We start from the raw sequence: 12,090 nt of genomic DNA on the forward strand, positions 1-12,090 counted from the left end.
AAGCAAGAGATTTTTAAGATAAAGATTATGTGGAAGGAATACCATGTGCATAAGGATGATGCTAGTTATGTATATTATAAAGCATAAGCTAGAAGAGTTACAGATAAGCCAAAGCATGTAAAAAAAAAAAAAAAAAAAAACTGGATCTTCAAGCTAAAGACAACTCAAAAAAAATTCTGTCATTATGTTACAAGTAAAAGAGAGAATGAATGTGAGAGAATAATTATTGAATGCAGGTTGCTGATGCAGAAGAGATTGTTCAGCTAATGAGTGCACATTTGGATAAAACCTAGCGTATGCAACATGGAGATCATTGCTACTTCTACACTGAATGAAGAAAGATAGGTGTATGAAGAGGAGGTACTAGAGAGTACATCTTCCTCATACACTTTTGTTTCTTCTGTTTTCTGTTGTATAAACTGAATAAAAATTTGACAGTAGGATCTGATATGATGCTAAAAGAGTGTTCAACTGAACTTACTTTTCCTTTGACTTGGGTGTATAATTGAAGTTAGTTTCAGCATAGAAAAGATTTGTACCACACTTGTACAACGGGATTATCTTCCCATTGCACAAGGGTAGCACAAAGACTGATGTGTCTAACTATTGAACTATTAGTATCTCTGGAGTGGTGGTGAAGATATTGGAAAAGTTGGCAAGAGCTTAGATACATAAAAAGGGTTGACTGAGAATCTATACTTTGAAATGAACAGCTTGAGTTTACTAAAAGAAGTTCATGTTTTGAGCAACTTGCTCATCAAAATGGCACATCGAGTTAGATAAGGGGACTATACTCTTTTTCATGTTATCTTGGAAGTAGCGGAATAAGCCTATATTTCCAGCTTTTCTTACCTTCATAGCTTTTAGAGGATTTTCTATGCATCTGCTTAGTTACAAACGTGATGCACATCACTGTTGTCATAGTAACAGTGAACTAATATCTTGCTACCTTTGGAAGTGGTACAGCCTGTAGTATATTTCTTTACTTTCAAGATAATCTGAAAAAGAGTATAGATACACCACGATACCTTTGGACTTTGCTAAAGCTTTCGCTAAATTGACAGAATACAGCATGGAAGGCTGTAAATTAAGTTGGAGCATATAGGATTGGATTATAAACTTTTAGTTTGGATAAGATGATGGCTGACTGACAGATATCAAAAAGTGGTGTATAGTGGAAGTGAGTTTGCCAAATTTAAGGTGAACAGTGGTATATCTGAGAGTTCAGTCCTTGGTCCATTATTATTTCATCTTTACATTTAATGACATTGGAAAGGTATAAGACATTTTCTTTGGATTTATTATTGGATCATGATTCTTTATAAATATATGTATACAATCGTCTACAAGTTTTGCCAGCTTAAGTCTGGCAAAATTTGTAGTTTTGCCAGACTTAAGCTGGCAAAACTACAAGGGTTCTTCAGGACTTCTTCAGGACTTCACTAACATCTGGCTTCTTCAGGACTTCACTAACATTAAATGCTAAAAAAGAATGCAGTAACGACAGTAAAATTAAATTAAAATTGAAAAGACGCATGCCATTAAGAGCATGGAGCGTGGATACTTAGTCATTGTTTGTAGATCACGTTTTATGGTTTTTTGCGAAATTGAGTTCTGCTAAACATAGTGAATTTATTAAGCTATTCTAAATGTCTTTTAATATCATGCTTCATTTTAAGCATGATATTTATTCAATCTCGATATTGTTGAGATTGTCTCCTGTCCGGAGTACCACTGCAGCTTCTTTAAAGTTTCTACATCTGAAATCTTCTTCAATGTACAGCATGGAGCTGTTCTCCCAATCAATGGAGTGGTTCGAAATCAAGAAACGATGGGCTGATCCTGAGGTGTTTGTTCTGTTGTTGTTGACATCTCCTATATGTTTTGTTTTTTGGATTTCTAGGCTTCGTGATGTTTGGCCTATATAATTCAGTTCACAGGAACATGGGATGTTATATACACCTGCGTACTTGTAGAAGGCGATGCTGTCCTTAGGAGATCTTAACACGTGTCTTGTAGTTAAAATAGGTTTGAAAGCAACCCTGATGTTAAAAGACCTCATGATTTTTGCTGTTTTCATTGAAACCGAGCCGGCATAAGGTATGACGATGGACGATGTATACTGTGAAACTTGAGGCTGTCGCTGTGGGCGGTTTCTATTGAGAATCCTTTGAATAATATTTTTCGGGTAACCATTTTTTATTAGAGTTTTAGATATGAGTGAGAGCTCATCAAGCAGATCTATTTTCTTCTGTGATGATATTTGTTGCTCTATTTTTAAGCATATGTATAATGCTAAGTTTTTGTGCATAATGGTGAGTAGATTTAAAGTGAAGATAGCGTCCAGTGTCTGTAGGTTTGCAGTAGATTGTGAGCTTGATTTGTCCATTCTGTTGTTTTTTTTTTTTAGTACATCCAAAAAAGGTAATTGATTGTTATTTTCCAACTCTAATGTGAACTTAACTTTTTGGTGGAAAGCATTTATTTTTTGGAGGAACTCATGTAAGGCATTTTCTGTATCTTTCCAAATGATGAAGACATCGTCTACGTATCTCCACCAGACTAATGGTTTCAGATTTATTTTGGATAGGATGTCAGCTTCTAGTTTTTCCATGAACAGATCTGCGCACAGTAGTGACAAGGGACTGCCCATGGCTAAGCCATCAAGTTGTTGATATAAGCTGTTATTTACTTTAAAATAGTTTGATTTAAGGCAATGGCAGAAAAGCTGAGCAGTGTTGTTTGGAAAGAGATCTTCTATGATCTTAATCACTTCTTCAATTGGTACATTCGTGAATAATGACACTTCGTCTACACTTGCAAGTATATCTGTATTTGATATGTTGATACTTTTTAATCTTTCAACGAAATGCTTAGAATTCCTTATAAAGGAGTCCGATTTCTTTATCTTTTCTTTCAGCAGGCTGGCTAGGTGTTTGCTAAGTAGGTATGTTGGAGAATTTCTGCTGTCTGCAATCGGACGGAGTGGAACTCCGACTTTATGGACTTTTGGTACACCATATAATCGTGGTGGTATATCAAATACAGATATACTTGCAAGTCTAGACGTAGTGTCATTATTCACGAATGTACCAGTTGAAGAAGTGATTAAGATCATAGAAGATCTCTTTCCAAACGACATTGCTCAACTTTTCTGCCATTGCCTTAAATCAAACTATTTTAAAGTAAATAACATCTTGTATCAACAACTTGATGCCCCCTCCCCAGTATATATATATATATGCATACACACAAACATAGTGTTGTCAATTAAGATAAATGTTATCTTATTCCGGTGTTCTGCTTTCTAAACTCTTAATCGTGTGTGTGTGTGTGTGTGTGTGTGTGTGTGTGTGTGTGTGTGTGTGTGTGTGTGTGTGTGTGTGTGTGTAACTCCCACCTACGAAGGTAATTTGCAAACCTATAGTACATTTGGTACCTTGGATGGGCTAAGGATTTTTTTTTTAACCACTTCAAGCCTCTGATAAGCCAAGCAGTAGTCTCACACTGGGTGATGAAATTCATCTCCATAAGTAAAGACGATCACAAACATCCATGCCTGCGGCAGGATGGATTTGAACCTGCAGCATATTTATTGGGTATGCTTACCATTTGGCCAAAAAGGCCATTTATATGAGGATCAACTATAGCTATTCTCACCCTTCTCTGATTCATAGTGCTCAAATAAATCATTTCATGCTTTTTATTGGAAGGATTTCACTTTTCATCTTTTTCAAATTCTATAGAAGTTTTTAAGTCTGAATGTCTGTTCAAGGTGTTTAGAGGCTTTATTACACTATTCTGATTTAAATCAAAACGATTGTCTCTCAATCTATAAAGTGTAGGAGAATCTTATCCTCAGCACATATACTTCACAAATAAGTAATTAATTATTTGATATTACCATTCTAGCTGGTGGTTCTTTCTTGTATCTGTTAATGGATTGTTATATTATCTTGTATTCTGTCTCATTTAATATTTCTTCTTCATTCTGCACCAGTAATGTACTGTTATTTCTCTATACCTGTTGCTAAATTTTAATAAATATGTTTATTAAACCACATATACATAACACCACAACTTTCGTTAAAGCTACAACTTGCATATAATGAGCAACTTCACATCAAGAAGGTTTTTGTATCTCATGACAATGAATGTAGATATTAGCTGGCCTGGTTGGCCAAGTGGTTAGTGTATCCACTCCCCAGCCAAAAGGCTGCAGGTTCGAATCCCCTGCATGGTCATGGATGTTTGTGATTGTCTTGGAAAATACTAGTGGTGGTAGTGGGTGGTAGATGGCATTGGTGTAGTTGCGGTTCATTGCAGTTGGTGAAGACAGATTTGTAGAGTTGGTGCCCTCCTTCGATGAGTCTTTGGACTCCCTGGAGGTATCACGTAATAATAATAATAATAATGCACACAATGCACTCCCTTCTCAGCTTTATATAATGCTATAGTGAGAGCCACTACTCAGACCAGTTTTGACTTTTGAAGTTTCATCAGTGGGAATTTGATCTCTGTGCAGATATTGAATGACATTTCAGTTGTAGGGCTTGTTTCCCACATAGTAAAAAAAATTCCTCAGCATTATTTCACTATCTTACAAACTTAAAAGGAATGAAACTTGCAACGAGACAACTATTTACACTGTATACAACAAACACAAGGAACTCTGTGTGTGTGTGTGTGTGTGTGAGAGAGAGAGAGAGAGAGTGAGTGAGTGACAAGGAATAGTTAATTAATAATTAAATCAATAGAAATACTATTATAGATCTGAGTGTTAGTATTAAAATTGCTCAAAGACTAGAGACCTCAGATATGAGGGTTCTGTGAAAAATTAGGGAGTGATATTGACATCGGCGGCAGAATCATATTAAAAATGAAGATATTAAGAAAGAGCATTTAAGAATATGTATGCCCAACTAATATAAGATTCTATGGTCACTTAAACAGAACGGGAAAGGATAGATTAGCAGAACAGGCATTTAATACCTGGATGGCAGGTAAAAAAGGTCCAGAGGACGATCAAGATTTAGGCTGGCTGATGCAGTTAGAATTGCCTTAGAAGCCAAAATATAAGATCTGAAAATGTTGGAATCCTGACAAATAACAGGCTAATTTGGAGAAAGCCGTTGATAGAAGGTTCATAATAATGTAAGCTTATGTAGCGCTATCATGCCTCATACCCTTTGAGGGTGCATGTTAGGAAATACCATGTCTGTGAATTTGCAATTCCATTCTGGAAGTGACTGCATTCATCATGCATGCTTTTGTTTGTATGTTTTTTTTAATACATTTATTTGTTGATTACCATTTAATATATACTAGATTTAATATTTAATATCTTACACAAATCATGTGGAAACCAGAGTATCTCACAAAGAATTTCTCGTATTTTTAGCTCACCTTCAGCAGTGATTACAAATGTTATAGTCACATTCTCCTGGAAATACTTGACACTAAATATTGATAGACAATTATTGCATCCTATTCCATAACTACGACTATCAATTCCTATACCGAAAATGAATAGTTGGTCTTTCCCTAAACTCATTCTGACTTTCATGAAGTGAACTGTAGGGTTCAGATTAAGACCTTATACTGTTAACACATTTTGTGCCTACATATATTTTTATACATGAATAGTAAGGAAAAATCACAAGTTCACTGACAATTATTTTAGATTTGTGAATGATTAACTCAATGCCAAATTAAAAAAAATATATTTATTTATTAAGACACACACAGAAGACAAACTTTCAAAACTAATATATATATAAAAACATATATTAGTTTTGAAAGTTTGTCTTTCAGATTTATATAAATATATATAATGTTGAAGAAGCTCAGAAATGGAGGAAAGAGTGCTGTTAAAGGAATTAAAGATGATAAAGGTGACATGAAAACAGGAGAAAAAGATATCCTTGAAGTATGGAGTAATTACTTTGAAAAATTGCTAAAGGAAACAAGCAGTGATGACAGCACAGTGTTAAAAAACACTTGCCAGGCATGCAGTCAGGAATACATATCCATACTTGAAGTAGAAAAAGCCATCAAAAGCCTAAAATGTGGAAAAGGAGCAGGAATAGAATATTTGACCAGAAATGCTCAAGTATGGAGGTATAAAAGTCTTACAGTGGCTGCACTGCATAGTTCAGAAGTTCAGAAATAAAACTGATTGTGAGAATTATGGAGGTGTTTCCCTGCTGAGTGTTCTTGGTAAGATTTACACAAGTATACTTGAGAAACAGTTGAGAAGGATTGTGGAAGAAAAGCTTGGTAAAGAACAAGCTGAATTCAGGCCAAATAGAAGCTATCATTAGTAATTCACTTTACAACAGGCAGTTGAGAAATCATGGGAATATAACAAAGATTTGTATTTAAGTTTTGTAGATCTGGAAAAGGCATATGATAGGGTGCCAAGAGAGAAGCTATTTGAAATGCTATAGTTATATGGTGTTAATGGGGCATTATATCAAGCAATATGAATGTCTAAATAATTAATTTTTAATTAATTATTTAGAAACTACATCAAAGCTAAATTCTATTTATAATAGAAGAGAAACATTCTTTCATATAGATAGTTTTCTTACAGTAACAATGATGTCCTATTTTTAACATGACAATTGTTATATTAGATTTAAGATTCTGGATTATCTACAATCCTGTTTATAGTTAACTCTTAAGGAGAAAGGTTCTGTGGGTAGAATATGTGCCTTCCATATGCTTGGGATTTTTTAACCATCATTATTGTTCAGATTGGGATGGTTGATAATAATCTCACAGGCCTCCTTAAATTTAGGACGTTTCCTCCAGACATTTCCCTTCTTTCTGTACTCTTATCACGTTCATACCATGTTTTTGTGTGATGCTTTTCAACTGGTGCTTTTCCAGTCAATTCTATGTAAATTGTTCGGGGCATGATCAGAAAGGCCAGCTTCACCATAGTTATCATATTTAATGTCATTTATGTTCCTTTTGTTTGATAGGAATTGTGCATCCTGTTTTCCCTATATATGGTAGATTACAGGTGCAATAAATATGGTCTAAATATGAGGGAGTGAGTCTTTGGATGAGTTGAGTAAGCTTTTTAATTTTGCAAGAGGTTTAATGGTGGCTTTGAGGTTGTATTTCTGTAGTATTCTGTTTATTTTATCTGATGTAAGGAATGTATCCCTTTAAACATCCCTTTAATGTAAGGAATGGTTATAGTTTTATTGTAGTCTGGTTTATCTTTGTTTTTTATTGAGGTCTTGTAGAGAATTTTGTTAATAGTGTTTTGGCTGTAACCATTTTTTAGAAAAGTATTGCTGATAACTTTAAATTCGTCTTTCAGCGCTTGTTCATTGGTGACCAGATGATGACCTTAATATTATTAAGGTCAAAACATTGGGAAATTTAAAATAGTTATTTATAACATGGTTGTAAAGTCTATAATTTCTAAAATGAATGCTGATCGCCGTGCAACACTAAAAGAAAAGATCTGATAATGTTGGAGTCTTGACAGGTAACAGACTGATTTGGAGGAAAATTGTAGGTAGGAAGTTAGTAATGATGTAATTTTTCATGTAGTACCATCATATCCTGTATACTCCATGAGGGTATATATCAGGAATTTGATGACGATATATATATATATATATATATATTAAACTATTGGATTAAAGTCTTCTAATTTCTAAAATAAATAGCTTTGATATCTCTGCTTTATAATCATGGAAGATGAATCATTTGTACACTGACTCACACTATTTCTGAATGTTTCAACTGTCACAGCAACATCTTGCAGAAAAGAACTGTTCTTTAGGTTTTCTTGATAAGGTCTTTTCTCAAAATGTATAAAGATGTTTTTCACTTCCATAAGGCTATATAGTTTCTCTTCATTGGTATATATGAGTATATTATTTCTTTCCCTTCTTTCTGTACTCTTATCACACTGACATGAATATTATCTTAACTCTGATAATCTCAGATAGGAAAATACAAATACAGATTCTATTTTACCAGAGAAATTCATTTTCTTAATGCCATACAAATTGTCAGGAAAGTTTGGCACTTTTTAATTTGCTGTACCTTGCGGTTCAGTTTGATTTTGCTTCTGAATAATAATAATTCATTTTCTTGTATCACTTAAGTTTTTGAGACTAGAAAATCTCTCTTGTAGTGTTTTATCGAACATTGAAATATAAAGCTTTGAGTATCTACCGTACTTACCAGCGTATAGGACGCACTTTTTTCCTTTGAAAATAGGTCTGAAAAAGAGGGTGCGTCTTATATGCCGATGCGCAGTTTTTTATTACTTTCATTTCTGGAAAATTTCTCTATTCTGAGTTACGTGATTTCTTTCTTGCTTCCTTGCGGTGTGCGAGAGCATTCCAGTTACATAGAGTTTAGTGGATGCGCATGCACTGTCATCGATGATCACAGCTGTTAAATCACAGATCTGCCGTTAAATGTTCTCTAAATTTCTTGGCAAATTATGGCTGAAAAATGTCAGCATTGCTACAATATTGCATACAAGCTACATGTGATTGCGTATGCTAAAGAACGTGGAAACAGGGCGGCAGAGACATTTCGAGCCATCCCCAACTGATAAAATGATAAGAACGTGGTGGAATCAGGAAAAGGATCTAAATAAAGCAACTCACAGTAAATATAACCTACAAAGTGGAACTGCAAAATGGCCAGAACTTGAGGCAGAACTGAATGGTTGGATTTTAGACCACAGAAAAGTGGGAGACTTTTCTGTGGTCTAAAAATGCTGGTATGGGATCAGTTTCATTCTCGCAGAACAGAAGATGTTTAAAATAAACTCAAGGAATTGAAAACTCAGTTAGTTGTAATTCCAGGAGGTCTAACTGGTCAGCTTCAACCTTTAGATGTCTGTATTAATAAACCATTTAAGGGATGATTTATGAAGGAGAAGTGGATGTAGTCTTCATTTTGAAGTTACGCCATCAGGAAGAAGGAAGAGGCCTAGCATTTCGCAAGTTTGTGAATGGGTCAAAGCTTCATGGGATGCTGTGAAAACTAAGACAGTGGTTAAATCATTTAAGAAGTGTGGCATTAGTAATGCACTGGATGGTACAGAGGTTCTGATTTAGAACCTCTCAGATTCTGATTTAAAAGAGGTTTCAAGTGTATCTTCATTTAGCCCAGAAATTCATCTCCAGAGCTAAATGAAGAGACACTTGAAACCTCTTCTAAATCAGAATTTGAAAGTAGACCTACTTATTACTTTATATTTGAAATACTGTAAATTCATTATAATATTCAGTGCTAAAGTTTTTTTCCTAAAAAATGTGTACACAAAAGGGGGTGCGTCTAATACGCCGGCAAATACAGTACTTCATGAATTATTCCCTTCCTGGTATTGAGTATTTATCTGTTAGTCATAGGATTGATTGCTTAAGGAGTTTGTGGCCATGAATGATGTTACCAAACCCTTCCAAAACAAATCCTTTGGTTTCCGTTATTCTCTTTTACTTGGATGCTGATACTGAGTGTATGAGCAGTTGTCAACTGTATGGCAAGCAGAAATTAATAATGGCTGCTGCTGTTATTATCGAAGTGAGAATTCCTTTTGCAATGTGCAACACTGTATTACTGTACAGAATTCAACAAATTCATTGATATTCATTCATTCTGATAATCATTTTCAATGATTCATTCAAAAAGTTTACAATGTTTGCATGTTAGATTTGTAAAAGCAAAAAGATTTAGAATTGTAAATTATAATTTTTTTACAGTACTATCTACAGTCATAATTTTTATACACTGATGATAGTGTATTTAATTTCTGGTCAGAATATTTGCAATAATAAAAATTATTATTCTTTATTCTTGTGAATTACATGTCTAATAATCTATGAAGGAAAGCGGGTGGCCTGCATCATGCCTCACATCAAAATTGGAGATATATCTCAGCTCTTTACTTTATGCAGATGATGTTATACTGTTAAATAAATCCAATAGAAGTGCAAGATTCCTTAACTAAATTGAGTAATGCTCTAATTAATTTGGTATAAAAATCAGCAATAAAAAGACAGACTATGAAATAGGCAGGAATATTGAGAACTGCATCCTGAATGGAGAATCTATAGAACAAGTAAAACACTAGCTCTGTAAGGCACAATCTTAGTGAAAATGGCAATTTAAATGTGGAAATAGACAACGAAATTACCAAGGCTAATTTCGTTGTCTACATTTCTATTGGTGTTCAAACCAATTTTATCGTTTAGATTTGAGAACTGGATTAGAAATAACTCTTCATGAAAGACTGGATGGAGACCACAGATATGAGAGTCCAGAGATCATAGGACTGAACAGATGGCATTCAATGGCAGTATCATATTAAAAATGAAGATATTAGGAAAGAAGTTGATATTGTTAGCATTCATGAATGTGTTAGCACAACGAATCCCATGTGGTATGAGGAAACAGATTGTAAGTGAAAAAGGTTAGTGAAAACTGTGTTTTGTTCAGATTTTCATCTGGTTTTGGTTGGAAGACCAAAACCAGGTGGAGCAATACAATAAGAAATGTTTCAGAAGACTGAAATATTTGATCAGTCATTACTGGAATAATCTTGAAAGATAGCAGATTAATTTAGAGGAAAATTTATCCTAATCTTTCCATGTAGTACTCTCATAATATCCTGTACAATTTCTCCTTCCCTAAATTCAATGATGATGATGACACACACTTACCAAGAAACAAGGTAATACAATATACCATAGTATATCATTAATTTGGTCATCAGTGGACCCTACTATCCTAGTCATTAGTATAATTTTAAATTAAATTCAAATTAATATCATTGCTGTATATTCTCTTTTTTCATAGGAGGTGGACAAATTAATAGTCGAACTGCATAAATTCTGTAATCAGCAACTTTCAATCAATCAGCAGCTCAATACACAGCTAAGCCTTCTTCCAAAATTACAGGCAAGTGTGTTTGCACTTATGGGAAAAATTGGTAAGTATTTTTTAAAGGCGTAAATGTTTTATAAATGTAATATTGAACAACATTTCTAAAATGAAATGTTGTTCAGTACATTTAAATCAAATAAATTCTTTAAATTAAACATATTTGGTCGTTTGATAATTAAACATACAAATTTATTGTTTTAATAATGACCATATTGTAATGCGTACAAACATCTTACATTCTTTGCCTACCAGTTTCGCTAGCAAACTGTCTAGCTTTTTCAAGGCATTGACAGAAAAGCATAAAAAACTAGTAAATGCAAATTGAAAGGAACATAAAAACGTTGTAAACAATCTAGTAGTTAAGGTTACATGCTTGCATGACAGAGACTGAAAGAACTTATTGTTCTTATTCATTATCACGCATGCGTGTTTGTTGTAAACGTGCAATGTGATTACTGGCTAGCTGTAGTTCAGATGGATTTAGAGAGAGGATCAGGTTTTTCCGTGAACTGTTCAGAATAGTACCCTGATTTCTGTTGAGGTTTCCGCCAGTTATTAACATTATTGTGGCTTCCTTGAATAAATGATGTCTGTTGTCGTCATCCAAATATGGCATGGAGCTGTTTTGCCACTCTATCGTGTGGTTCGACGTACAGAAATGATGTGCTAATCCGGAAGAAATACTTCTGTTGTGGTTTACATCACCAACATGTTCTTTTTGTCTGATCTCCAAATTCTGTGAAGTTTGTCCGATGTAGGCAAGACCACAGGAACAAGGAATGTAATATACTCCTGGATATTTGTAGAACCAACCACCAATATCAGACAGGTTTTAGGATCCCCAAAAGATAAGGTGCCATTCTACAAATATCCAGGAGTATATTACATTCCTTGCTCCTGTGGTCTTGCCTACGTTGGACAAACTTCACAGAGTTTGGAGATGACAAAAAGAACATGTTGGTGATGTAAACCACAACAGAAGTATTTCTTCTGGCTTAGCACATCATTTCTGTACATCTAACCACACGATAGAGTGGCAAAACAGCTCCATGCCATATTTGGATGACGACTACAGACATCATTTATTCAAGGAAGCCACAGTAGTGTTAATAACCGGCAGAAACCTCAACAGAAATCAGGGTACTATTCTGAACAGTT

At 34.4% G+C, this 12,090-nt stretch overlaps 1 protein-coding gene across 2 annotated transcripts in view; it reads left to right on the forward strand.

Annotated features, from left to right (window-relative positions):
* LOC150103591 (dysbindin-like) overlaps positions 1-12,090 on the forward strand; it is a 128,352-nt gene that overhangs the window by 51,483 nt on the left and 64,779 nt on the right. For both annotated transcript variants that reach the window (XM_090397904.1, XM_090397906.1), the window contains one exon: positions 10,846-10,978. In XM_090397904.1, the coding sequence (XP_090254030.1) occupies positions 10,846-10,978 (133 nt within the window). The remainder of the gene's footprint in view (positions 1-10,845; positions 10,979-12,090) is intronic.

The sequence above is a fragment of the Typopeltis vanoorti genome, chromosome 9 (assembly GCF_054136105.1).
Source record: "Typopeltis vanoorti isolate ZY-2024b chromosome 9, IOZ_Tvanoo_1.0, whole genome shotgun sequence".
NCBI classification, from domain to species: domain Eukaryota; kingdom Metazoa; phylum Arthropoda; class Arachnida; order Uropygi; family Thelyphonidae; genus Typopeltis; species Typopeltis vanoorti.